General features: G+C 40.6%; 2 protein-coding genes across 3 annotated transcripts; both read left to right on the top strand.

Moving 5' to 3' along the window:
• Positions 1 to 243: 243 nt before the first annotated feature.
• dnah12 (dynein axonemal heavy chain 12) lies at positions 244 to 23,014 on the top strand. The gene is given in 70 exon segments (XM_022739068.1): positions 244 to 270; positions 344 to 533; positions 632 to 701; positions 801 to 959; positions 1,079 to 1,274; positions 1,639 to 1,827; positions 1,939 to 2,092; positions 2,180 to 2,271; positions 2,374 to 2,552; positions 2,730 to 2,865; positions 2,989 to 3,114; positions 3,201 to 3,335; positions 3,816 to 4,009; positions 4,091 to 4,334; positions 4,443 to 4,628; positions 4,734 to 4,934; positions 5,063 to 5,257; positions 5,346 to 5,467; positions 5,556 to 5,691; positions 5,769 to 5,915; positions 6,005 to 6,124; positions 6,372 to 6,528; positions 6,638 to 6,810; positions 6,930 to 7,082; positions 7,187 to 7,426; positions 7,679 to 7,924; positions 8,049 to 8,168; positions 8,274 to 8,383; positions 8,489 to 8,672; positions 8,814 to 8,954; positions 9,078 to 9,161; positions 9,687 to 10,004; positions 10,287 to 10,475; positions 10,553 to 10,704; positions 10,890 to 11,028; positions 11,197 to 11,363; positions 11,478 to 11,733; positions 11,884 to 12,180; positions 12,487 to 12,665; positions 12,833 to 13,025; positions 13,202 to 13,363; positions 13,463 to 13,657; positions 13,835 to 13,968; positions 14,046 to 14,208; positions 14,333 to 14,413; positions 14,518 to 14,694; positions 14,802 to 14,933; positions 15,061 to 15,150; positions 15,239 to 15,379; positions 15,491 to 15,732; positions 15,824 to 15,971; positions 16,076 to 16,221; positions 16,388 to 16,602; positions 16,691 to 16,883; positions 16,975 to 17,167; positions 17,255 to 17,427; positions 18,119 to 18,259; positions 18,402 to 18,560; positions 18,680 to 18,975; positions 19,061 to 19,314; positions 19,403 to 19,543; positions 19,640 to 19,777; positions 19,857 to 20,090; positions 20,206 to 20,394; positions 21,270 to 21,373; positions 21,515 to 21,719; positions 21,878 to 22,015; positions 22,115 to 22,206; positions 22,321 to 22,388; positions 22,504 to 23,014. Coding segments are annotated over 70 exon segments (11,634 nt in total). The 3' UTR covers positions 22,698 to 23,014.
• A 953-nt stretch (positions 23,015 to 23,967) lies between these two features.
• On the top strand, positions 23,968 to 27,453 carry LOC111217381 (dynein heavy chain 12, axonemal-like). Of its 2 annotated transcripts, none has more exons than XM_022739220.1 (10): positions 23,968 to 24,009; positions 24,512 to 24,656; positions 24,731 to 24,783; positions 24,869 to 25,000; positions 25,093 to 25,251; positions 25,379 to 25,624; positions 25,886 to 26,054; positions 26,149 to 26,677; positions 26,801 to 26,954; positions 27,052 to 27,453. In XM_022739220.1, the coding sequence occupies exons 2-10, from the start codon at positions 24,532 to 24,534 to the stop codon at positions 27,228 to 27,230; spliced, it is 1,746 nt and encodes a 581-aa protein (XP_022594941.1). In that variant the 5' UTR covers positions 23,968 to 24,009; positions 24,512 to 24,531; the 3' UTR covers positions 27,231 to 27,453. The 2 variants fall into 2 exon arrangements, with proteins under 2 accessions (XP_022594941.1, XP_022594943.1); XM_022739222.1 differs by having other exon boundaries at positions 23,986 to 24,009; positions 24,532 to 24,656.
• The last annotated feature ends 366 nt before the right edge of the window (positions 27,454 to 27,819 follow it).

The following is a 27,819-nucleotide window of genomic DNA, read 5'->3' as shown; positions in this document are numbered from 1 at the left end:
ATGGCTGCTGGGTTTCCTGCAGTGTAACACTTTATTGACTGACTTATTACAGGATGTCTAGAGCAATGGAAAGTTACAGACAGAGCAAGGAGAGGAGAGCAGAGCCCAGCCAGTCACCAGAGCCACAGTTTCCACCCTCAGTATGACAATTATTGGACTTCCTATGCAAACATTTTAAATATCAATTTATATCCAAAGATATTGCACAATATAATGTGGTATATCTCAATACTTGCTTTACAGATGCTTAGTGAGGAGCGGAAGCGTAGGGTGAGTTCTCTATTTAGTTTTAAATTTGTCAAGAGATCAAACCATATTTATATTTATGTAACTCCATTTGCAGATGAATTATGTGTTCCTGAGGCAGTGTTTGGAGAGCCGCCCATTCACTCCAATCCAGCAGCAGTGGTTGGACTCCATTGTTTCCAGAGTCCCACCGAAACTTAAAGATAGCCCTGAGACAAATAAACTGCTACAGGAGCTCTGCGTGGAAGTCAGCAATGACTTCCGCAATGTTATTGTCAAGCACACAGGTATTGCCAATTATTATCTCTTATCCTATCTATTCCTCTGGAGTATATGTAGACTACAGGTGGGGCATGTCTCATTATGCCATATTTACTCCCTTTAGTGGACACAGTACTAAGGAATCCGCAGATAGAGGGATCTATCTCAGAAAAACAGACAGCTACCCAAACAAAGTGAGTTTCTTAAGTACAGAAATGCTAATACAAAGTAACCAAATAGTAGATAGATCTATTTTAATGCATTTTGTAAAATGTATTTCCAATCTTTTGTAGAATTCTTGATTTTTCCCAGCCTTGGCATGATTGCTTTATCAGAAGCCGGAAGATGATAAAAACAAATTTGCACATTCTTCATCCGGTGATGAAAACTGTCTTGGACATTGGCCACATGACATTTTCTCCACTGATCCTGGTTGATGTTTCACGATGCAGGTGAGAAAAGACAACATGAATGCAACATGGTACTGTTTAAAATAAACACACAACTAAGACGTTACATTAGGATTTGCTCAATTTTCATTTTGATTTCATTTTGGCTTCTGTTGGTTCAGGGCTTCAGGACCGGTGGATTGTAAGAGCCTACAGAATAAAATGGCTGTGATGTGTAAGAGGACGGAGGATCGTATCATGAATACCTGGTTCCCCAAAGTCATCCACTTACTTACAAGTAAAGAAACCCTGAAAGGAGTTAAAGAGGAGAAATTGGACTCCTTCTATGATTGTGCATCCACGCTCATCTCCAATCAGGTGAGATAATGCTGATTTTAGACTTGGGAAGAGTCAGTTTTGAAATGATTTAAGGTAAAGTTATTTCATTCATTATTGACATCAAAAACAGTCCTTAGTTATATTAATAACAGCCAGCTGTCATACATTAAAAAATAGCTAAAGACACCTTGAATTGTCAAGGTTTTGTATCTTTACTGCTGCTTATTGTAAACTAAATTGGTCAAGGAAGTTTGTAAGCTGTAATAGCTGTAGTTAGCTCTTTGTACAAACCGCATGTCAACAACTAGCCATTATTATGATTTTCTGTATGTTTACTGTAGCGCTCTTTGTTCCTCGATTACACATATAGACTAACAGACATTTTTCTTTTGTAAATTCCCAGTTGAAATCCCTTCTTCAGAAAAGTGTTGAGGAGTTTGTTAGTCTGTTTGATCCAAGCCATCACCACCGGTTGCCCCTCTTCCGTATGGCCTTGACATTTGATGATGAAAAGATGGAAATTTACCCCACCTTACAAGACCTGGAGGCTGCTGTTTTTGAGATTCTCAATGCCATCACAAATACACTGCAGGTGAAGTTATGTGTAATCACCACAAAAGGGAAAATGACCACTTTATGACATATTTTTCATGTAAAATTGTATTTTTTAGCTAATATTGATATCTATGAATTTGCTCCACAGAAAGTACAGACGGTCCAGTCATGGTTAACACAAGCCACATCTTCATTTGTGGATGCTAAGGTGGCTGATCACATCCTTGCTTGGGCTCAGGCCACTTTAAAGGCCGCTGTGCGCAAGAATCTCGAAGAACCTGACAAACATTTCCAGAGTTACGGTAATGTTGCATAATGCAGTCATTTCCTATCATCACACCATTGACCGTAATTCACTTCACTGCTGACGTTTCTGCTTTATTTTGCAGTCGACAACTACGACTGGCTAGTCAATGGTAGTGCTCAGACTCGAGTGGAGATGTTCATGAGAGAGGAGCACTCTTTTGATGAGTACACTAAGGTAACAAATAATAAAGTTTAATTCATGCTTGATATGTTATATACCCTCCTTGTTTCCAGTTTTCCTAATGACTGTCATTGTATAATCTCACTGCTTTTGAAGCAAGTGGAGGAGTTTCGTGCTCTGTCAAAGGAGATTATCAGCCTCCCAGCAAAAGCCCACTTCACAATGGTCCATCTGGACTGTGAAGAACTGAAACAAGGGCTGGCCAACAAAGCCAAAACGTATGCAGAAATACTTCTGAAGAAAATGATCACCAGCCACCGTGAGCGAAATCTACAGTGAGTCACTTCTTGTAACATTCATATACAAAACTGTTTTTAAATCTTCACATTTGATTGATTGATTGATTGATTGACTTTATTGTCCACCTCAGTGAAAATTTGTCTTTGGCTTCTCCCAAAGAAGGTACAATTTTGATGTATGTGATGTTTAATACTTTTTGTGTCTGTTCAAAGGATCTGCTCTGAATTTGAAACTATCAGAGAGAAAGCTCTGAAGGTTCCAGAGAATACAGAGGACATGACTCAAATGGTTGACTACATAAATTTCACTAAGACGACAGGTATTGCAGAACTGAATGAAAAAATAAAGGTAAACAACCTAATGATTGGTTCTACATGTTGCAATATACATATATTAAAAACATATAATGATTTATCTCATACCAATTATGATATACAAAACATCATTCATGACCACATTGTTTTCTGACAGGACGCCTTCTGCAGGGTGATCTACCTCTTAGATGTCCAGATCATTGAGCCAGAGGATCTGGAACTTAATTCGACTGTCTTTCTCTGGCCAAAAAACATCCACCATTTCTTCGAACTTAATGAAGAGGTGATGATCTCATGTCTGCCTATAACAATATATCATGGATGTTTTTTAAGGATGACCTGATTCTAGGCAACTTTTTCATTTTCTAGGTGATGCAGACAGCCAAGCAGAAAGGGGAGCAGGAGCTGCTGGCTAAAAGAGAAAGATTAATGGTACATTTGGAGAAGTTGGGACGCAGAACAGAGCAGTTCCCACACTGCTCTGAGCTGGATATGATGCAGCAGGTACAGTGTCATTAGCGTGTTCAGATAACCTTAAAGGAATAGATTAACATTTTGGGAAGCAAAAAAGCATTTTTCCAAAATGTCAACCTATTACTACGGTATTAACGAACTAGAACTGAAATTACTTGGAGGGATATCTATTCATATTAAAATATGCCTTTCAGTGCTTACTAGTGTCAGTACAAGTGATCAGAATTGTACAAAAGCATCATTAGATGTTTTTATCTCTTGAGCTTGAATTTTGACACATTTATTAAACCTGAATAACAAGACTGCATTATCTTGTCAAATAGCCACTGATCTGGATCATTGGTATAACAAGTTTTAAAAATAGTTGTAGTGGAAGGCTGTTCCGCATTAATCAGATACATTGTTGCAGTTAGATGTTCATTTTTGCTACTTTTGGATCAGAACACATTTTCAGAGCACCAGTGATTCATATATGCAGATATAATTGTCTTGTTATCATTTTTTGGGCAGTATGTTTCAGATGTCAGAACAGTTCAGAAACTTCTCCAGGATGCTAAGGACACAATTGACTTCATTAACAAAGAAGAGGCCTTCTACAAATGGGACCAAACATGTTACCCAGAAGTTGAAGTCATTAGAGAGAACATTGAACCGTACCAGAAGCTGTTTGGATTTGTACTGAAGTGGCAGCGCACGGAGAACAGGTCTAACTGCAGTTTGATACATGTTGTGTTTTAATGAAAAAAAAAAATCCCCTGATAACCTTTTATCTTCTTTGTGCATAGATGGATGGATGGGTGCTTCCAAGACCTAGATGGCGAGAGCATGGAGGTAAAAGTGGATGAGTTCTTTAGGGAGATTTTCAAGATGCTGAAGTTTTTCCAACAGAAACAGAATAAGGCCGAGCAAGAGATGGAGAAGATTGCTGGGAAGACTAGGCGACGACCTAGTGAAGACAATCCAAGGAAGCAAGAGAACCCCATAATACTTTTGTGCTCCGCTGTAATGGAGCAGATCAAAGAGTTCAAGGTATTGTATGTAACTATTACTTCAAAGGGACTCATTAACAAAGCCTTGTAGTAAATAGTTTTGTGTACAGATGCTAAAAAATTATGTGGAATGTGCTTGTATCAACAGGACCATATCCCTGTAGTGTCCATCTTGTGTAATCCAGGCATCAGAGCCCGCCACTGGGGCCAGATGTCAAACATAGTGGGGTATGACCTCACTCCTCACTCTGGTACTACACTACGAAAAGTTCTCAAACAAAACCTGAATCCTTACCTGGAAGAGTTTGAGTCAATCAGCGCTGCTGCTAGTAAAGTGAGAGCTCTTGAAATTTGTGTTTGTTTATATAGCATTTGAAAAAAACACCAATACCGAATCTTTATGTTTAATGCTATATATCCACACTATGTGTCTCTACAGGAGTTTTCCTTGGAGAAGGCAATGCAAACCATGGTGCATATTTGGGATGGTATTTCTTTCCACCACCAACCTTACAGGGAGACAGGAGTGTCTATCCTGACTGCCTTGGATGAGATTCAGACAATGCTAGATGACCAGATTGTGAAGACTCAGACTATGAGGGGCTCACCATTCATCAAACCCTTTGAAAATGAGATCAAGGTTAGCTTCAGGTTTTGGGGAATGTACTTACCTAATTATAATAAATAAATGTGTAATTAGCATCAGAGTTCTGCTGTATTTCTATACCCAGTCCCGGAGAGCTTTAACTGTTTGTTGTTTGACGTCAGCTTTGGGAGGAGCGTCTGCTTCGTATTCAGGAAACCATAGATGAGTGGCTGAGGGTGCAGGCCCAGTGGCTTTACTTGGAGCCCATCTTCTCATCCCAGGACATAATGCAGCAGATTCCGGAAGAGGGACGACTTTTCCAAACTGTTGACAAAAACTGGAAAGAGGTCATGAGTCACTGCGTTAAGGACCCTAAGGTACTTATCAAAACACTTATTAAAGATCACCTAAATAAAAAATCTGAAAGATACATTGTTTGAGTCAACCATTAATTTGTAATCGTAGATTCTGCCAGCAACATCGCTGCCTGGTCTGCTAGAAAAACTTCAAGATTCCAACAACCTCCTCGATAGCATCATGAAAGGACTGAATGCCTACCTGGAGAAGAAACGTCTCTTTTTTCCACGGTAAACAACAAGATTTTGCTGTGTCTCTTTTGTTCAACTCTTTTTTAATATCATAGATTTCAGTACTTGTTGTCAATGCCTTGTCCAGGTTCTTCTTTTTGTCCAATGATGAAATGCTGGAGATTCTGTCTGAGACCAAGGACCCACTGCGAGTACAGCCCCATCTGAAGAAGTGCTTTGAGGGCATTTCCAAACTGGACTTCCTCCCCAATCTGGATATCCAGGCAAGGCACATATTGATATTGTTACATGACACTATGGTTGATGAACTTTCATTAAACTGCGTACTTTTCATGCCCAGGCCATGTATAGCAGTGAAGGGGAGCGAGTTCAACTAATCCAGCACATCTCCACATCTGAAGCCAAAGGAGCCGTGGAAAAGTGGTTGGTGCAGGTGGAGGATATGATGCTTCGCAGTGTCAGAGATGTAGTGGCCCGGTCCAGGGTGGTGAGATCACTGTTCTCCATACCTTACATACAGTATATATAAATGTGAGTGAGTGACATCTGAGTGGTTGAGTGTGGTTGTTTTGACAGGCTTATGCTGAGACTGCGCGAAGCCAGTGGGTCAAGGACTGGCCTGGGCAGGTGGTGCTTTGCACCTCCCAGATTTTCTGGACATTGGAGGTGCATGAAGCCATTAGATCAGGGACTGAAGTGAGTTTTTACATCGCTTTTTCTGAAAGATTTTGCTGTGATGATTCCTAGTTAAAATCAAATTTTCATTTACTAATTAAACTGTAATAGTGTTACAGTAGTGAATTTGATCGTGTCAGGGTGCAAAGTAAAGATGTGTCTCACTCCTGACTGACTGACCTGAATTTTTCTCTAGATTAGCATGGCACCTTAACGGTATCACCCTGGGAAAACATTTAAATAGTAACTGGGCTTTTGTTCTCTGTAGGGTTTAAAGAACTACTATCAGCAACTCCAGAATCAGCTGAAGGACATTGTGGAGCTGGTGAGAGGGAAACTGCCCAAACAAACACGGATCACTTTGGGAGCACTGGTCACAATTGATGTCCATGCCAGGGATGTGGTCATGGAGCTTATTGATAAAGGTACCTCACTGAATAAAATACAGAGTAAAAGAGTTTTACTTCAGCACCCACAGTGGCACCCAGAAAGAGAATGTTTGTCAAATAAAATAATTGTTTCCATTTTTAACAGGTGTATCACATGAAACCGACTTCCAGTGGCTAGCCCAGCTGCGTTATTACTGGAGCAATGATAATGTTCGTGTTCGCATAATCAACTGTGATGTTAAATACGCCTATGAGTACTTGGGGAACTCACCACGTCTGGTCATCACTCCACTGACTGACAGATGCTACCGAACCCTGGTAAAATGTCTGAAAAATAGCCTACTTAAAAAATGCCACATGCCTCTTACTTTTATTGAAATACTGCTGAGTGATCATGTATTTTAACATTAAATTCCAAAGTCCTATCTTTGTTTTAGATTGGAGCTTTCTACCTGAATTTGGGTGGTGCACCTGAGGGTCCCGCTGGAACCGGAAAGACTGAAACCACCAAAGATCTGGCCAAAGCTCTAGCTGTGCAGTGTGTGGTCTTCAATTGCTCTGATGGACTGGATTACATCGCTATGGGCAAAGTAACATGAGCAGGAAATTTTTAATTTATATGTATAATTCTAATGCCATAGTTATAACTCCAAAAATATGACATTTTTCCTTGTATTTTGGTGTAATCTCACAGTTTTTTAAAGGTCTGGCTTCATCAGGTGCATGGGCATGCTTTGATGAGTTCAACCGTATTGAGCTGGAGGTGCTGTCTGTAGTGGCCCAGCAGGTGCTCTGCATCCAGAGGGCCGTCGAGCAGAAGCTGGAGTACTTTGACTTTGAAGGGACTATGCTCAAACTCAATCCCAACTGCTTTGTGTCCATAACAATGAACCCCGGCTACGCAGGACGCTCAGAACTCCCAGACAACCTCAAGGTCTTTTACTAGTGAAATATTTTATTAGACATTGTTGGTGTTATGAACACATTAGCTCTAACATATTCTTCATCATTTATAATATGAATCAGCTTCTCAGATAATTTCAGTTGGCTTTTAACATCAAATCATGCTCTGTGATAATGCTTTTAAACGCCTTCAATATAATGTTACACAATATTAGAAAATGTCCTACACTCCAAGATTGGCAGTAACAGATTAACTTAATTTTCCTGTCTCCTCTCTGTGCAGGTGTTGTTCCGAACAGTGGCCATGATGGTCCCCAACTACGCACTGATAGCAGAAATCTCCCTGTATTCATATGGCTTCCTCAATGCCAAACCACTGTCTGTAAAGATTGTGATGACCTACAGGCTCTGTTCTGAGCAGCTCTCATCCCAGTTCCATTATGATTACGGAATGAGGGCTGTCAAAGCTGTACTTGTGGCTGCAGGAAACCTCAAGCTCAAGTTTCCTGATGAGAATGAGGACATACTGGTATTTGTATTGAATCAATGCATTTGTTAAACATTTTTCCATACGGTATCCTAACTTTTGGGAACTTTTTAAGTTTGCTCTTTCTGACCCTTTCACTTTTTTTCCCACATGTTGTAACTCTCAGCTCCTGAGGTCCATAAAGGATGTTAATGAGCCCAAGTTTCTCTCCCATGATATACCACTATTCAATGGGATCACCAGTGATTTGTTCCCAGGCATCTCCCTCCCTGAAGCTGACTATCAGGTTAGATATGTTGATGTCATTACTTATTACTAAATCTGAGAGCACCTGGTGTTTTTAAATATTGTATTGTATATTATAATCAGTGTTTTTTCATATCTTTGGCAGCTGTTTCTAGAGGCTGCTACAGAGTGCTGTAAAAATCACAACATACAACCAACAGAAGTCTTCTTACAAAAGATGATTCAGACATATGAGATGATGATAGTCAGGCATGGGTATGTTGTATTTCAATTTCCCATGTTACCATACTCTTAGATCATGCTTACCATGTTTCCAGTAATACAGTATTTCACATGATTGAGACATTTTTTTAATGTCAGTTTCATGCTGGTGGGAGAGCCCTTTGCTGGAAAGACCAAAGTGCTGCACGTGCTAGCTGATACTCTAACTCTCATGAACGAGAGAGGGTATGGTGAAGAAGAGAAGATCATCTTCAGGACATTGAATCCAAAGTCCATCACCATGGGACAGCTCTTTGGACAGTTTGATCTAGTTTCTCATGAGGTAGGCCTGTGCCTTGGATCCTGTTGTATTTATCCTGTCACACAGATCCTCTGGATTTCACAGTACTGATGTAGACCTGGAACAACAGATGTCCCTTTTTTCCTCTTAGTCTTTTCACCTTTTGTTTTTCCTAATTTTTAGTGGACAGATGGGATTGTGGCCAACACATTCCGTGAATTTGCATCAGCTGAAACACCAGACCGTAAATGGGTGGTGTTTGATGGTCCCATAGATACACTGTGGATTGAGAGCATGAACACTGTGCTGGATGACAACAAAAAGGTAAAAAAAAAAAAAAAAATACAGTAAAACCATTTAATATTGTGGTATTTCTGAGTTTTGTGCAATGTTTATTTGCTTACACATTATGAGTAAGATCTTTATTGCTTTACTCTTCCCTCACAGTTGTGTCTGATGAGTGGTGAGATCATCCAGATGTCCAGTCAGATGAGTCTGATTTTTGAAGCAATGGATCTATCACAGGCCTCTGTAAGTCAGATGTTCAGAGTAAAGTATATTATTTTCTGACTAATGTATTTTAGTTCTGATTTGATTATCCCATTGTAAGGTTTAGCGGTTACTGGTGCATTGCTAGAGGGCACCAACATACACCAACATGATGGCGAAGAACATTTGATTCTAACTAGGGTAGAATCAAACCATTATTACAGTTTGTCCAGCAGAGAGCAGTGACAAGCTGAATTGCCACTGTAACATGTATAGCTCAGTATGTACTGTATCTTGGTCACAATTTTAAAAATGTTACCTTACATGTTATGTTTATAAGCAAAAAAACATATACATATATATATATATATATATATATATATCTTACATCACATATAATATCACCTACTAATATAACATTGACCAATCTTTTATAAACTCACAAATATTGATCAGTATGAGGCTGAAAAACCCAGTACTGGTCGCTGGGCTATAGTACCTAGATTGAGTAACAGGATATGATTGGATATTATAAAAAGGTCATGTTTGGTTATTTTCTCACTGCAGCCTGCCACAGTCAGCCGATGTGGTATGATCTACATGGAGCCATCTCAGTTGGGCTGGGAACCCTTAGTGATCTCCTGGTTGAACTCTCTTCCTGATGCTCTGCAGAGCCCAAACAACTGCTCCCTGCTGCTGGAGCTCTTCCACTGGCTCCTGCCACCTGCCCTCAGGATGCTGCGTAAACACTGCAGAGTAAGCGATTCCAGTGCCCTGAACAATCCACGCACAAATATCTGTAGAACATTTCGAAGTTTATGTTTATTTATATACAAAACACAGAAGTTTTGTCATGCCTGATTACGGTTTTGTTTGCAGGAGGTTGTTCCCACTAGCAACAGTAACACTGTGATGTCCTTGTGTCGACTGTTTGAGATGCTGCTCACTGAACCTGTAAAGACATATCCTGGGGATAAAAATATTCGCAGCTGGATCATGGTAAAAGAGCCGAATCATTTATTATTTTAAATAATATTATACCTTATTAATTTAGAACAATTTCTTTGGAACTGCACCTCACAACATCCATGCAACGTTTAACTGTTTTGGTCTGTTTCGGTTAAATTATACTTTCGTATGACCCCTTTTAATTCTTCACGATCGCAGGCAGCTTTTGGCTTCTCCCTGGTGTGGTCTGTGGGTGGCAGCTGTGATGCAGACAGCAGAGAGAAGTTCAGTGAGTTCTTCAGGGTGGCTGTTTCAGGAAAAACAGAAGAATACCCAATCCCTGCCACTGTGGGAAAATGGGAGTGTCCCATGGATGACAAAGGCCTGGTGTATGACTATTTTTATGAGGTATTGCATAATTTCATCACTCAGATCTATTTCAGTTGTGTTTAAAACAGTAAATCAGACTCTAATCTCTTATACAGTTCAATGGAAAAGGCCGCTGGATTCAATGGAATGATCTCATTAAGAATGTCAACCTAGGGGACAAGAACACCAAAGTGCAAGAGATCATTGTTCCCACCATAGACACTGTCCGTTACACCTACCTCTTGGACCTCTGCATCAGCTACAGAGTGTTAGTATTTTCAGGGGTCAAAATGGCAATGATCAACATGAATGCCAAAAGTGCTTTATCACCATAAATAACTGTGAATTCTATCTGTGCTACATGTACTGTTATTTTCTTATTATTACTGATTTTATTGATTCACATTCAATCTAACAAATTTGATTTTTTGCATTTTTTATTACTCTGCTCAGGCCTCTTCTGTTTGTTGGTACTACTGGCACTGGAAAGTCAGTGTATGTGAAGGACAAATTGATGAACAATCTGGACAAAGACCTATATTTACCCTTTTTCATCAATTTTTCAGCCCGCACTACTGCCAACCAAACCCAGGTAAGCACTTAGGAACCATGGATGAAAGAATCTTCTTGGAGGAATTTTTTGATTACGAGAAAAATATTCTCAGTCATAAATATTATGTGATGTGATAATCTATACAAACAAGAATGGATAATTCTATTAATTTTCTATCCTTTATTCTGTATGTATGTCATTCTTCAGAATATCATCATGTCCAGGTTAGATAAGAGAAGGAAGGGGGTGTTTGGGCCCCCCATGGGAAAGAAGTGTGTCATCTTTGTGGATGACATGAATATGCCTGCACTGGAACAGTTTGGAGCACAGCCTCCTGTGGAGCTTCTTCGACAGTACATGGACCACGGAAACTGGTATGGACCATCCACTATTACCAATTTCACATTAAGACAAGCGCAAGATATAACAGAAAAGAGCACATTTACTGTTCATTTGACAGACAGACCTTACCTGTTACACTCTGTTAGGTATGATCTGAAGGATACCTCCAAGATCACTCTTGTTGACCTCCAGCTCGTCTCAGCTATGGGTCCCCCTGGTGGTGGGAGGAATGCAGTTACATCTCGCTTTCTGCGCCATTTCAACATTTTTAGCATTAATCCCTTCAGTGATGACACCATGGTTCGCATCTTCTCCAGTGTGGTGTCCTTCTATCTCAAAAATAACCAATTCCCACCTGAATGTTTCACTATTGGCAACCAAATAGTGACAGCTACCATGGAAGTGAGTGCCCAAAAGACACACCTTGATATCACATGAATTGTTTATATGTGATAAATAAATATGTTTTTCATGTGTTAAATGCTCTTAGTAATCATATCTTGTTTTCTCTAATGTTTTAGTTCTCTGATCATATGTTTTTCATTCCCAAAGGTATATAAAAAAGCCATGAAGAACCTGCTTCCAACTCCAGCCAAGTCTCACTACACCTTCAACCTGCGGGACTTCTCACGCATTATCCAAGGCTGCCTGTTGCTGAAGAAGGAGTCTCTGGAGAACAAACGTACTATGATACGCTTGTTTGTCCACGAGGTCTTCCGTGTCTACTATGACCGGCTGGTGGATGACAAAGATCGAGCATGGCTCTACCAGCTGATGAACAGCATCCTCAAAGATCACTTCAAAGAGTCCTTTGATCAGGTGTTTGATCACCTAAAACAAGGCCGTAAAGTAAGTTGCAACTGAGTTATTTTTTCTCTATTGTCATGTGCTTTACTATTACAGTGTTTCACCGTATGTTAGTAGACATAGGAAAGAAGAGGAGCTGCTCTGCCCTGTTGCCACTCCTGTTGCTGCTCCGGATCTAAATACGTTTTTGAATTAATTTTTATATAACTATTATATCAATTTTATACTAGCATATGAAACATTAATAACTGTATTTGTGCTCTACTAATACAAAATATGTACTTATTTTTAAAAAAAGAAAAAATCTAAATGCTTTATTTTGTAGCATCAAATTTCTTCCTTTCTCAGCTGGTTGAGGAAGACATGCGGAATCTTCTGTTTGGTGACTATATGAACCCTGACTTGGAGGATGATGAGCGCCTGTATGCTGAGGTGCCTTCAATGGAAAGCTTTGCTCAGGTGGTGACGTCGTGTCTTGATGAATACAACCAGATGCACAAAAATCGCATGAACCTTGTCATCTTCCGGTAAACAGCTTTGATACTATAGATGAAGAATTTTTCTTGTTGTAAGAAAGTCAAGATTTTTCGACTGAACATAACCAAATGACTTCAACTTTTATGAAGTAAATTCATGAAATTATTTACATATGTTCAAGTCAGTCTTGAACTGAGAAAATGTCTGCATTATGTAGCTACGTCCTAGAACACCTGTCCCGTATCAGCCGTGTGTTAAAGCAGCCAGGAGGCAATGCCCTGCTTGTGGGAGTGGGAGGCAGTGGACGCCAGTCCATCACCCGTCTGGCTACGTCCATGGCCCACATGACCATGTTCCAGCCTGAGATCTCTAAGAGCTATGGCATGACTGAGTGGAGAGATGATCTTAAGGTTAGCTTTATGGTTTAGGAAATACTTCTGTGTGTTATTCTGGTGCATTACATGTTTTTTCACACTGTTTTGATTTCTGCTTGTGATTTTTTTCCATTTCCAAACAGCTGTGATTTTTCTCACATACATTTTTAACATCACAATACTCTGTCTCCCTGTTTTCCCTTATACTACAGATGCTGCTGAAAAATGCTGGGGTGAAAGGTCAGAAGACGGTGTTCTTGCTAACTGACGCTCAGATCAAAGATGAGGCTTTTCTAGAAGATGTGGACAGTGTCCTGAACACAGGAGAAGTGCCCAATCTGTTTGCCATAGATGAGAAGCAAGAGATTATGGAGGTAGGCTCTTATAAGCCTTTATAGAGCAATTTATACCTTGTGTAAAGGTCCTATTTATTTATATTGAATATAACTGTTACTTCATCTCTTGTTCTACAGGCAGTACGCCCCATTGCCCAGGCTGGTAATAAGAATTTGGAGTTGAGCCCACTGACTCTGTTTGCATTCTTTGTTGCACGCTGCAAAGAGAACCTGCATATTATTGTGGCCTTCAGTCCCATTGGGGATGCCTTTCGAAATCGCCTGCGCCAGTTTCCATCTCTTATCAACTGCTGTACCATCGACTGGTTCCAGGTAGTATATAGGCATTAGGAGGCATTCATTTGTAATTTATCTGCAGTGAAATATACTGCATATGCAGTGCCAGGCATTAAAAATGCTAAAAACTATGTACTGCATGTATCTGTGTTTCAATCAGTCAGTCAAAGTTACTCACCCCTCGCTATTCTTCTCCTCTCTCTGCCCTGACAGCCATGGCCAGAGGAGGCTCTTGAGCGAGTAGCCAACTCCTTTCTGGAGTCGCTGGAGATGAGTGAAAATGAGAGGCAGCAGGTCATACCTATCTGCAAAACATTCCATACCTCTGCCAAACAGCTCTCACAGAGGTAAGGCATGTGGTTATTTATGACTTGTATATTCAAAGATATATTACATTTATATTACGCTATTGCTTTCATTGCAGATTCCTCTTGGAGCTTGGCCGCCATAATTATGTGACACCCACATCCTACCTGGAGCTGATAGCAGCTTTCCGTCTGCTACTCACTCAGAAAAGAGACACTGTCATGAAGGCTAAACAGAGGTATACCAACGGTCTGGATAAACTAGCCTTCGCTGAATCTCAGGTATATGCAGCCCCATTTTTACCCGAGTTGATTTGTTTTTTGTCCTTTTTTTTTTTTTTTTCTTTAATCAAAAACTTTAAGCATACCTCAGCCATAAGCTATTTTTAACAATGTCTCCCTGTAGGTGGGTGAGATGAAAAAAGAACTGGTAGACCTACAGCCCAAGCTGGAGCAGGCAAAAATAGACAACACGAAAATGATGAAGGTGAATAAATCACAGCTTTATTCAGCCCCAACATTGACTAGAGTATATCCTGAATGCAAATATGTAGTAAATATTTATATATTGTATAATGTGATGACTTTCAGGTTATTGAAGTGGAGTCTGTGGAGGTAGAAGCCAAAAGCAAAGTTGTGCGTGTTGATGAAGAGGCAGCAACTATAAAAGCCAATGAGGCTCAGGCTCTGAAGAACGAGTGTGAGAGCGACTTGGCTGAGGCTATCCCTGCCCTGGAAGCTGCTCTCTCTGCCTTGGACACTTTGAAGGTGAGCACCCTTCAGCCGCACTGCTTTTTTTCTTTTTTTTTTTCCAGGTTTAGGCACTCAGACCATTGCAGTTTAGAAAGTAAGTTGACCTGCTTGTTTCATTTCAGCCCTCTGATGTCACAATTGTGAAGTCGATGAAAAATCCACCTTCAGGGGTGAAGCTGGTGATGTCAGCTGTGTGTGTTATGAAGGACATAAAGCCAGATAAGATAGCTGACCCAGCTGGGTCTGGAAAAAAGGTTGGATAAGGAAAAATACATTTTATTTTAAAAGCTCATCGTAACAAAAACATTGTTACTAACCCTAACATTACAACTTGTACTAATATCCTGATGAGTACCATTTTTTTTTTTTTTTATTGTCTAGGTTTTGGACTATTGGGGTCCAAGCAAGAAGCTACTGGGGGATATGAACTTCTTACGAGATCTTAGAGAATATGACAAGGACAATATTCCTGTGAGTGTCAGGAAAACTACATTCCTATTCCTATGAAATGACATACTAGTATTTTGTTATGACTGACTGTGCTATCTTTTACTTGCAGGTCCCTGTGATGCAAAAAATCCGTAGTGAGTACATGACTAATCCTGACTTTGACCCCAGTATAGTGGCAAAAGCCTCCTCTGCAGCAGAGGGCCTGTGCAAGTGGATAAAAGCAATGGAGGTGTATGACAGGGTGGCAAAGGTGCAGTGTTTCTGGATTTGCATAGACTTTTTTTCTCATGATCTATCCTGATAACATATGCATGCTTATGTATACACATCCTTTGTTTTCAACCACTCTCTGTGGTTTTAGGTTGTGGCTCCTAAAAAGGCCAATCTTGCAGAGGCCCAGGAGTCCCTGGCTGCTACCATGGCCCTGCTGGACCAGAAAAGAGCCGAGCTAAAGGAGGTCGAGGACCGTTTAGCTGCTCTTCAAAAAACTTTTGAGGAGAAGACAGAGGAGAAGGCTCAGCTGGAATTCCAAGTGGATTTGTGTGCCAGGAAGTTGGAGAGGGCTGAGAAACTCATTGGTGGTCTGGGTGGAGAGAAGACCAGGTGACGATGCACAAAAATATATAAAGTTAATTATTTTCTCCAATTAAGATAATTACAGTATTCCACTGACTGAAATCATGTTTGTCTTTAGATGGTCTAAGGCAGCAGATGACTTGCAGAACACATATGACAACCTGACTGGTGATGTTCTCATCTCTGCTGGTGTCATCGCCTACCTTGGGGCTTTCACTGCTGGCTTCAGACAGGACTGCACCAAGTTATGGACCAAACTCTGCCAAGTAAGAGTCCTCAGTTTTTTATTTAGACTTTTTTAGGTACTCTCTTTGAAGTCATACACATTTCATTGCTCATTATCTATTTTCACCTATCTCAAAATCTCTAGTCTAAGAACATTCCATCATCAGATGACTTCTCTCTCAGTAATACCCTGGGAGATCTGATTAAAATCAGGGCTTGGAACATTGCAGGCCTTCCCAGTGACTCTTTCTCTATTGACAATGGTGTCATTGTCAGTAATTCACGTAGATGGTGAGTCTATATTGCTCAAATGTTTTTGGAGAAGTTTTAAATCTACTTTCTACTGAAACATTTGTCACAAACATTCAGTTTTTTGTTAAATAAGAGTAAAACTGGCAGTAAATATGTACAGTTCAACCTAAGATTCATCTCATCATTAATGTTTGTCTTATTGTAGGCCCTTGATGATTGACCCTCAGGGCCAGGCCAACAAGTGGGTGAAGAATTCAGAGAAAGACAACAACCTGAGTGTAATCAAACTGACAGACGCGGACTACATGAGAACTTTGGAAAACTGTATTCAATTTGGAACACCACTGCTGCTGGAAAATGTGGGAGAGGAGCTAGACCCTTCACTAGAACCACTGCTGCTCAAACAAACCTTCAAACAAGGTGCGGAGAGTGTGATATGACTGCCAAAGACTTCTCTACAATTTGGAACTGTGAAAATTGTAAGTTCAGTCATTTTTGTTTCACCCAGGCGGTGTGGATTGCATCAGGCTGGGGGAGAGTGTGATTGAGTACTCCTGTGATTTCCGTTTCTACATCACCACAAAGCTGAGGAATCCTCACTACCTGCCAGAACTGGCCACCAAGGTGTCGCTGCTCAATTTCATGATCACCCCAGAAGGCCTGGAGGACCAGCTGCTGGGGATTGTGGTTGCCAAGGAGAGGTAGTGCCCATAAAATAGTCACTTTGGTATTCCACTGAAATACTACCTGTCGCCTGTGTAGAGCATTGTTTCTGCTTTATTTGCTCCACAGGCCAGAACTGGAGGAGGAGAGAAATGCACTAATCCTGCAGTCGGCTGCCAATAAGAGGCAGCTGAAGGAAATTGAGGATAAAATCCTTGAAACTCTGCAGTCTTCTGAGGGAAATATCCTGGAGGATGAGAGTGCCATACAGATTCTGGACTCCGCTAAAATCATGTCCAATGAGATTACCAAGAAACAGCAGGTGTGGACCACGCACAAAAAAAGAGATGTGCATGTGACAAATCTGATATTTTGTAATCTAAGTTCTTACTGTTTACACATTTCCCAGATTGCAGAAAAGACAGAGATCAAAATAGCAGAGTCCAGAGAGGGATACAGAGCCATTGCCAAGCACTCTTCCATCCTGTTCTTCAGCATTGCTGATCTGACCAACATAGATCCCATGTACCAGTACTCTCTGAGCTGGTTTGTCAACCTCTACATTAATTCTATACAAGACAGGTGAGTGATGCACATCACTGCAGTGTCGCAAAAGAGATAATGCATTGAGACGAATCTGCTAAGACTTTATGACTGTACCAGCATTTTGGAGAAGATTGTTCTCCATCTGTTGTATGTATTGTAAACAGAAGCTTGAATATCACACAGGAGTCGCACATTTGATAAAGAGGATTATTACAGCAACTTACTTGATTCGATTTGGATGTCAGGCTCAGTTCTTGCCTCAGTCAGAATTTTAGTCAAAATTAGATATTTGTGTCAGTGCTCATGGTTATTGCTGAATGCCTTTTAACTCAAATCACTGAAGACATGCAACACTGTTTATGATTAATGACAGAGTGAAAGTATTCCTATACACTAGGTGCATGGGAAATGTAACTTCTTTATTTTGTGGCGCTTTAGATGTGCCCCGTACACACAGAAAATATGTTTTTTTTTTACTATAACATCACAATTAGTAGTTGTAGATATCTTAAAATAGAATATGTTTCACTCTACTGTAAGCATAATTGTGGGACTAACTAGTGGCTAGTGGAGACTGAGAGTAGACGGTACTCTGTCAGCAAATATTGAGCTACATTTGTACAACTGTACGCTGACGTCTGATGTAAACTTAAGCATTGGTTTACTTGAACTTTCAGTTGCTATGTGTTCATCTCAAGCTTCTTGTGTTGTGTCTTTTATTCATCAGTAACAAGTCTAAGATCCTGGAGAGGAGGCTTCGATACCTGATCGATCACTTCACCTATAACCTGTACTGCAACGTCTGTCGCTCTCTGTTTGAGAAGGATAAACTCCTCTTCTCCTTCCTCCTCTGCTGCAATCTACTCCTGTAAGTGTTAAAGCTGCTCTGGGACACTAGTTTAATTAATTTGGTTTGTAGGATTTGATTTCAGCCTTTAACCAAGTTCTCAAATGAAAATATAAAATGCGAATTTTACATCATGGTATCTTCTACTGATATTTGCATTCAGAGCAAAAGAAGAGATTGAATACTCTGACTTCATGTTCTTGCTGACTGGAGGAGTGGGCCTGCAGAACACCATTGCTAACCCCGACCCCAGCTGGCTACAGGACAAGAGCTGGGATGAGATCTGTCGAGCCAGTGAGCTGCCCGGCTTACAAGGAATAAAGTAAAATGCATCATTCACTCAACCAAAGACTTTCTTTTTCATTAGTTATGTCTGTCCCGTTTGTCATTATGAATTATTTTTGACCAATGGATTGAATCTGGGTGTTATCTATTCCACAGAGAGGCTTTCATCAAGAGTCCAGCGGACTTCAAGCCTATTTATGACAGCAAAGAGCCATGCGACATTCTTCTGCCCACACCATGGTGTGAACAACTCAATGACCTGCAGAAAATTATCATTGTTCGCTGTCTGAGGCCTGATAAAATAGTGCCAGCTGTGACTAAATATGTGACTGGCAAACTGGGGAAGAAATTTGTACAGCCCCCTCCCTTTGACCTGAGCAAGAGCTACCTGGACTCCAACTCCGCCATCCCTCTCGTGTTTGTCCTGTCTCCAGGAGCTGATCCCATGGCTAGTACGTCCCACCTTACCAATTACAGTCAATGTTTCATATGATGCTACCCATGAAAATCATTAGAAATAACAATATCCCTCCATAGGCTTACTGAAGTTTGCCAGTGACAAGAACATGGGCAGTGCCAAGTTCCAGTCAATCTCTCTGGGACAGGGCCAGGGCCCCATCGCTGCTAAAATGATATCCACAGCCATGCAGGATGGGACATGGGTGTGTTTACAGAATTGTCATCTGGCTGTTTCCTGGATGTCCACCCTAGAGAAAATCTGTGAGGACTTAAGTCCAGAAACGTGCCACCCTGACTTCCGCCTTTGGCTTACAAGCTACCCTTCACCCAAGGTTGAGAACTGTTCATTTCATTCTGAGCATGTGCATGCATTGAGAACTAAGATTTAATCTTGTTTAAGTAATATCTTTCTGATATCAGTTTCCAGTTACCATCCTGCAGAATGGGGTGAAAATGACAAACGAGCCTCCCACAGGACTCAGACTCAACCTACTTCAGTCTTACTTGTCAGATCCTGTTTCTGACCCTAACTTCTTCAATAACTGCACCAATAAGGAGCTGGTGAGCTCATTTTCATTTTGTTTACATCATGAATTTTTTTATTTGATAGGTCTATCACACAGAGGACATTTTCTGACTCCTTGATGTCTCCGCTAGATCTGGGAAAAGCTCCTGTATGGACTGTGCTTCTTCCATGCTCTTGTTCAGGAGAGAAAGAAGTTTGGTCCACTGGGCTGGAATATTCCCTATGGCTTCAATGAGTCTGACCTCCGTATAAGCATCAGACAGCTACAGGTATTCATTCAGAGGTTCAGTGGCTGAGTTTCTACCATCACAACAATCTAAAATGCACTTAATTTCTTTTCCTCTTTAGCTGTTTGTGAACGAATATGATGAGGTGCCCTTCGAGGCCATAACGTATCTGACCGGGGAGTGCAACTATGGTGGCCGTGTGACAGACGACTGGGATAGGCGGCTCTTGATGACCATCTTGGCAGATTTCTACAACAAGGATGTCATTGAGAAACCTCGCTACCCTTTCTCACCTAGTGGCGAATACTTTGCCCCACCTAAATCTATCTTTGAAGACTACATTGAATTCATCAAGGTAAGAACACTTGAGATAACACACATCAAGAGGATAAAATGTTTTTTGTTTGTTTTCTATTATGTACGTATATAATGACTTTCAACAGAGTAACAATACCTTTGTTGTGTTCTAGCAACTTCCATTCAGCCAGCATCCAGAGGTGTTTGGGATGCATGAAAATGTGGACATTTCTAAAGATCTCCAGCAGACGAAGCTGCTGTTTGATTCACTGCTACTCACCCAGGGAGGTGGTGCTAAGGGAGGTAGTAGCTCTGGGGGTGACAACACGCTGTACGATATAGCGAATGACATCCTTACCCAGGTATAAACTAGTAGCATCTCCTCTTCATTTAGCTGTTTTTAGACTCACTGGTGGCCATGCTAGTGGCTATGTCTGTTGCCCACCTTTTTGGTCCAGACCAAAATATCTCAGCAACTATCTTGTGGATTGACATGAGATTTTGTGCAGACTTTCATGGTCCCTAGGGTATGAGTCATACTGGCTTTGTTGATCTCCTCACTTTTCCTTTAGTGTCACCAGCAGGTCAGGTTTCACTTATCCCATGAAATATCTCAACATCTACCTGATGACTTGGCAAAATATTTTGTATAGACATTGATAGTTCACATAGTTCATAGTTCAGTGACTCCTTAATGACTTTGGTGAGCCCATGACATGTCCTCTAGCACCACCATGAGATAGACAGTTGCAGTTTGGTGTGAAATGTCTCAACAACTACAGACAGACATTGATGTCACCCTCATGACTGTCCTTAAACCTCATTTGTAAATGTTAGCATGCTAGCACCACTGTGAGCATGTTAGTATGCTGAAGTTAGCATTTATCTTGAAGCACCGGTGAGCATACGTACCACCTCACAGGGCTGTAAACCACTGTTATTACACATACGTAAATACTTTTGTTTATCTTGTATAAGATATCTAAAGAGCATGTTATTATAGCCCTGATGTGAGATGAGGAACTTTTACGTGTGATTTTCCCATCATTTTAATCTTGTAGTATTTGATTTAACAGACATATTTTCTAAGATTTGGGTTTGTTTTTTTGAAGAAAATACACAGGGCACCAGTGCAGATTTCTGGTAAAGAATTTCTAATTTGTGTTTGTTACCTCAACTATAATCTGTACATTCTCCATTGAATACTTGTAACTAGCAGGCTTGTTTTTTTCTATAGCTTCCAGCTAATTTTGACACAGAAGCAGCTCTCCTGAAGTTCCCTGTGCGCTATGAGGAGAGTATGAACACTGTGCTCGTCCAAGAAATGGAGCGCTACAACACGTATGGCAAAACAGTTCAGTGCAGAACTTTAGGAAGTACAGCACATCACTTATTTTATGACTTAACTGCTGCTTCTCTCTCTCTCTCTCTCTCTCTCTCTCTCTCTCTCTCTCTCTCTCTCTCTTTCTCTCTCTCTATCAGGCTGTGTAGTGCAATCCGTGTGAGTCTACAGAACCTGCTGAAGGCCATTAAGGGTTTTGTGGTGATGGATGCAGAGCTGGAGGCAGTTGCAGGCAGTCTGACGGTGGGAAAGGTCCCAGAAAAATGGGCCAAGTGCTCTTACCCCAGCCTCAAACCCTTGGGCAGCTATGTTTCTGACTTTCTCTCTAGACTGAAGTTTTTGCAGGTGAGACTGCCTCACAAAGATCATTTCGTTCAGCGAGGGACACTATTATTTTTGATTGAGGACTGGAAAATGCATTGTATGCTTGAGTATAATTCAATGTGACCTTGTTCAGTTTTTTACTCATCTTATATTTTCATTTTTACTTTGTGTGTCTGTAGCAATGGTATGACACCTGTAAGCCTAACGTGTTCTGGCTGTCAGGCTTCTTCTTCACCCAGGCCTTTCTAACTGGGGCTATGCAGAACTACGCCAGGAAATACCATGTCCCCATTGACCTGCTAGGTTTTGATTTTGAGGTCAAATGACACACACTTCATGATCCTTTGTCTCCACCTCAAAGATCTTCTCATAGCCCTAACAGTACGCTGATGAGTTTTGTTTTTATGATCTTACAGGTTCTTCCTATCAATGAGTCAGACACATCACCTGAGGATGGTGTTTATATTAATGGATTGTTTCTGGACGGAGCTCGATGGGACACAGGGAGGTAGGTGTTCACACTACATAGATGTTTACATATTTTTAGAATAATAGTTATTATGATTGTGAAATACAAGGAGACTGGATAAACCTTACCTATTGTTTGTCTCTCTATCATCAGTGGAGTTCTGGCTGAGCAGCACCCCAAAATCCTATTTGACTTCATGCCAATCATCTGGATAAAACCTAGTAAGTATTAGTTTACTTTGTATACAGCCAATGTATGGCAAATGAAATTAATTCCATTTACATTTGTCTATTTGCCTTTGTGTTTTCTTTGTTTCTTTGTTTCTCTCCCATGCAGATCAAAAGAAGAGCATCGACCAGCCTCAAAAACTGTATGTTTGCCCTCTCTACAAGACCAGTGAGAGGAAGGGCACCCTCTCTACCACAGGTCACTCCACCAATTTTGTCATTTCCATGATGTTGCTCACCAGCAGGCCCCCTCAACATTGGATCAAGCGCGGTGTGGCCATGCTCTGCCAGCTGGATGACTGAATTGGTCGACACACTGTTGAAGACTGAGGCACTTTTCTGTGGCACATAAAACACAGAGGCTTTGTTGGATTCTCATTTCCTTAACTATGCAAAATTAAGCATAATCTTTGTTTCTTACCAACAAATATGAGTTTCAAAACTATGGATAGAGCATGAATATGGATTTTCTCCCAAAAAAGTAAAAATTAAAGACTTGAAATTATATATGTCTAATTATATATAATACACGAGGATGGCAACATGCACATCTCAGTCCTCAGTAGGTCAAAGCAAAAATGTAAAAACAAAAACTGCACTGATTCTAATAAATTTAACAAACAAGCATATTGCATGCAGAGTCCCCTGTATTTATTTTCTATGTAGGCCTGCAGAACATACTAATCAACCCAGTGTACAGCAATTGTTACTAATTTAACAGTAAGGAAACTGTCAGTTCAAGCAATAAAATCAGCTCCGCACTTGCGACTTTTGAGTTTTTATAATAGTTGCTATAACAGCAGTGACATTGCTGTTGAACACATTTACACTCATGTACCATAACAGTAATGTAGCCACAAGCCATATGTAACAAAATGGCTTTCTAAAATTAAACATGTATGGGTTGTAATGAGAACCAGGGCAACTGGTAACAAGAAACCTCGACATTACCAAAATGGTGTTGCTATAGAAGCTTGATGGGCTTGCTTGTGTATCTTGTCAGTGTACATACTGTACCTTTTCTACCTGTTGGTGCCGGTGTTTTCTTTTTGCATTGCCCACATGCCTCCATTTGTCACCTGCTGCTGTTTACAGACTTGTGAATACCTCATAAGCCATAATGTGAACCATTAATGTGTTGGCTATGATCTGCTGCACTAACTTTATTATATTAAGACGATGCAGTACTCTAGCACAGAAAACAATACAGCAACACTATAGGTTTAAAAAAAAAAACATCTCTTATGGATAATCACTGAATAGACAATGCTTACCTGCAAAACTGAACTTGATATACACCATATGGGAATTCATACATGCATTTACTTATGCTAATGTTAATGCGGGCACTCACAGTATCAGGATTTAAATTGATAAAACTATTTAATAAAACTACTATTTTTATAATGGCCTTTCCTATGTTATGAGAGAATGTGCACATGAGCTGAATCATAGTGGCAGTTGTTGCAGTGTTCAGTGGGTCAAAGCAAAGACCCCGTGATCTGATATTTATAGTAGACGAGATATAAATAGCTCCAGCATGTGTGGACACCGAGAAGCCCACTGGCTATACTGTTGTTAAAACTACTGAGGGAGCACTACCATTTGACTGAAGGTAACCACCAGACAAAAAAAAATATGCATTTGGAGAAAAAACTAGACTGATTAGTGCAGAGCTTGAAGGTAATTGCTGCTGTAGTAGAGATTAACCTGTTGAACTTGATTTGCGGCTATTGAATGTATTTGATGTTGAATTTCCAGGTTATTTAATAGGACTTTTCTTCATGACATTTCTTCTGCTGCTTAAACAGAGCTGTGAAATGATACCATCAGTCGTTTATAACCTAAACAGTAGTAGTACTTTTCTTTTGGCCATGCTGAAAGACAAATACAACGCATTCTCTGCAGATGTAGGACAAAATAAGATGGCTCATTGGAATCTTTAGATTTAATAAAACTAAACTCATTTTGACATGCAATTCAACAACAGGAATAAGATTACTACTCTTACCTGCTTAGCTACACTGTGCTGTAGTTCACTTTCCCCTTGGTGTGTGAGTTCTCAGGTACCAAATTTCATGAGCTTGTTCACTTTATGTGCTGTGTGTCCCCTGGAGCAACTCCTTGTGCATTTCAGATGAACACAGAGACGGAGGATGACTTTTATCAATCTGAGGACGACTTGGATGAAGATGAGGCAACCCAATATATAATTGAACAAAGTCTGATTGAATATAGAAAACTCAAAGGATTGAATCCAAGGTGAATCTCTAACCACCCAGTATTAACTGTCTCTTTCTGCACATTATGAATCTCTTGTCAATGTCTTTTCATAGTGACCTGAAACCCAGTGAAGATCCTGATGAGATTTTCAAAGCAATCAAGGAGGGTAAGTTGTTGTCAAAGAAATTTCAGATAGTAATAATGAATACAATATCCTGCTGGAAATTATGATACTGTGTCTTTACACACAGGTGATGAGGATGCACTGAACAGACTGGCAGTGCAACCAGAGACTCTGTCAAGAGTTGATGAACGAGGTTGGATCCCCCTGCACGAGGCTGCAGTGCATCAGGATAAAAGGATGCTTGAGATTATATTCTCCGGTAGTAAAGTTATTACGCGCATGACTGTAATATTTCAGCATACAGAATCTTTTCTTTTTAAATTGATTAGTTGTTTGGTGTTTGGGTTCCAGCATCATCCCCCGGTGCAGTCCACTGTCGCACTCTCAAGGGTGAGACGCCACTGTTTCTAGCTGTGGTCCATGGACTCAGAGAGAACGCTACATTCCTGTTACAGAACGGTTGTAGCCCGGATCTCCAGAATGATGAGCAGGATTCTCCATTAGTCGCAGGTATCTGACATTAACTCCATCAGAATGCAAAATGCATCTGATTTTACTGAAACCTGAACATACATTATTTCCTTATTTCCTAATTCTGAATGATATTTTCTCCCTGCTACTCCATATTTCTTATTAGCTATCTTGAATGACCAGTATGACCTGGCCACACTCCTGCTTCGCTACAATGCCAAAGTAGACCACACAGGACAAATGAACAGGACAGCTCTTCATGAGTGTGCCTTTTTAGGCTTGGAGAACTTTGTCTATCTGCTCCTGGAGTCTGGTGCCAACCCAAATGCATGCGACATCAAAAAGAAAACTCCACTGGCTCTGGCTGCACAGAATGGACATTTGAATGTGGTGGAGGTCCTATTACACAAAGGTACATGAAATAAGGCCATTTAATCTCTGCTATGCATTTTGAAAGTATCTGTGTTCCATTAGTTCACTCACCGAGTTGCTCTGAAAACTGGTGGTGGTGGAAAAAGTAAAGGACAAAAAAAAAAACAATTTGCTTTTTGGCTTCTCAGAAAAGTTGAAAAATCATACAAACTGTGGATAACTGTCTGGATTAATTTTCCATACTGTTTTCAGGTCTGGAAATTAAATGTATATTCTTATACTACCTATATTCATTTTGTAGGAGCCCATGTGTGGTGTGAATCAGACTCAGGCACTATTTTGTTTGAAGCAGCAGCATCAGGAAACCCTGATGTAATCTCCTTACTTCTGGACAATGGAGCAGATCCGAACACACCTCTTTACAGTGGGCACCTGCCAATTCACCGTGTGGCATACCACGGACACAGACTGTGAGGAGAATCTCTGACAACATCTAGCTTTCCCACTTTTCAAATAGAGTTTGAACCACTGTCATGTTATTGAACGAGTACTCCTCTTTGACAGGGCACTGGAGCACCTCATCCCAGTGACCAAACTGGACGCTGTAAAGGAAAGTGGCATGAGTCCTCTCCATTCTGCGGCTGCTGGGGGACATGCCCATTGTGTGGAGATCCTGCTCAAAGCTGGCTACGATCCAAACTTCATGCTTCACCCAAGGGTGCGCCGCAGCTATGATGATGAGCGCAGGTCTGCCCTATTTTTTGCTGTGTCCAACAATGATCTTCAGTGCACCCGCTTGCTTTTAGAAGCTGGGGCAATGGTGAACCAGGATCCTATCACCTGTTTGCAGGTGGCTCTTAGACAGGGCAACTATGAACTGATCAACACATTGCTGAAGTTTGGGGCAAATGTAAACTACTACTCCCGTGTCAACACCACTCACTTCCCATCAGCACTGCAGTATGCCTTGAAAGATGAGGTGATGCTGAGAATGATTCTGAACCATGGATATGATGTTAAGCGTTGCTTTGACTGTCCGTATGGCGACAGTTCCCATGGTCCTTGGACGACCTCAGTCATCAAAGACATGGTGGTGAGACCAAGCTTGTCTGAGAGAAAAATGGTATAAAGAATGAAATACAGGGGGAACAGTGGAGTAACACTTTCTTTCAAGGTTTCTCTTTGACTGCCACGTGTCTCTGTTTGTGTCTTTTAGTTCTGTGAGGTGATAACCGTGTCCTGGCTTAAGCACTTATCTGCTCAGGTGGTGCGCATCATGCTCGACTACACCGACCATGTCTCCTTCTGCACTAAACTTAAGGAAACTTTGGAGGAGCAGAAACAGTGGCCAGAGATCTGTCATATTCAAAGTAAGAACTATTATGATCCCTCATATTTTTCACCAGTCAGCAAAAGTGTTTTGATGATTTTATGTGTATTTATTGACTTTATTGACTTTACACTCAGGAAATGTACGGAGTTTGAAGCACCTCTGTCGGTTGCAGATTAGGCAGCATCTCAGTCGTCTGCGCTTGAGATCCCCAGCCTTCATCAACTTCCTTCCTCTTCCTCCCAGGCTGAAAGATTACATACGCTACAAGGAGTTTGATGTTTACAGCAGGGGCAGCATGGTTAACCCCATGTGAAAACACATTTACAGATGTCACAGATAGAGGGACAAAGACAGTCACTCATTTGCATTGTTATTGTATGTTTATGTACATGTACATGTTTTATGTAGCCTACTTTGAGCCTTGACTTATTTATTGTTATTTGTATAAACCTGTATGTACTTTAGGGTTCTATCAATAGCTGCAGTGATATGTCAGTCTTGTGTAAAGATTTACTCTGTTATAGTGGCTCCTCTGGTTAAATGGGTCCTTAAAAAAACATTTTGAAAATAAATACAAATGGTGTGTTGTTATTATTATTATTATTATTATTATTATACACTCAGTCTTATTTTAATGATTACATTTTAGAATGTGAATACAGCAAATTGCAACAAAAAAAAAACATTGATTGATTGATTGATTATATGAAAAAAATTAATGAACAAGAATATTTAAAAATGCATAATTCTTTAGCCTTTCTTATGACAAATCTTTGTCTTCACCTGGTGGTAGAATGAAGTATTGCAGCGGTGGGATCTCCATTTGCTTTACAGTGTGTGTATGACTTGTCAGCTCCTTGCCATCTCAGTGTGTGGAGTAAATGTGTCCTGTGGTGAAATTG

The sequence above is a fragment of the Seriola dumerili genome, unplaced genomic scaffold, assembly GCF_002260705.1.
Source record: "Seriola dumerili isolate Sdu_G_001 unplaced genomic scaffold, Sdu_1.0 BDQW01000043.1, whole genome shotgun sequence".
Classification (NCBI taxonomy): Eukaryota; Metazoa; Chordata; class Actinopteri; order Carangiformes; family Carangidae; genus Seriola; species Seriola dumerili.
Note: the sequence above shows the minus strand (reverse complement) of the source record. Positions and strands in the feature narration are given on the sequence as shown.

Bases quoted from the DNA above. Each gene is read 5' to 3' on its own strand.
- LOC111217381 (XM_022739220.1), top strand. From the start codon at position 24,532: ATGAACACAGAGACGGAGGATGACTTTTATCAATCTGAGGACGACTTG. The intron at 26,055-26,148 runs GTGAGGAGAATC...CCTCTTTGACAG, and splicing joins GCATACCACGGACACAGACT to GGCACTGGAGCACCTCATCC. The intron at 26,955-27,051 runs GTAAGAACTATT...CTTTACACTCAG, and splicing joins AGAGATCTGTCATATTCAAA to GAAATGTACGGAGTTTGAAG.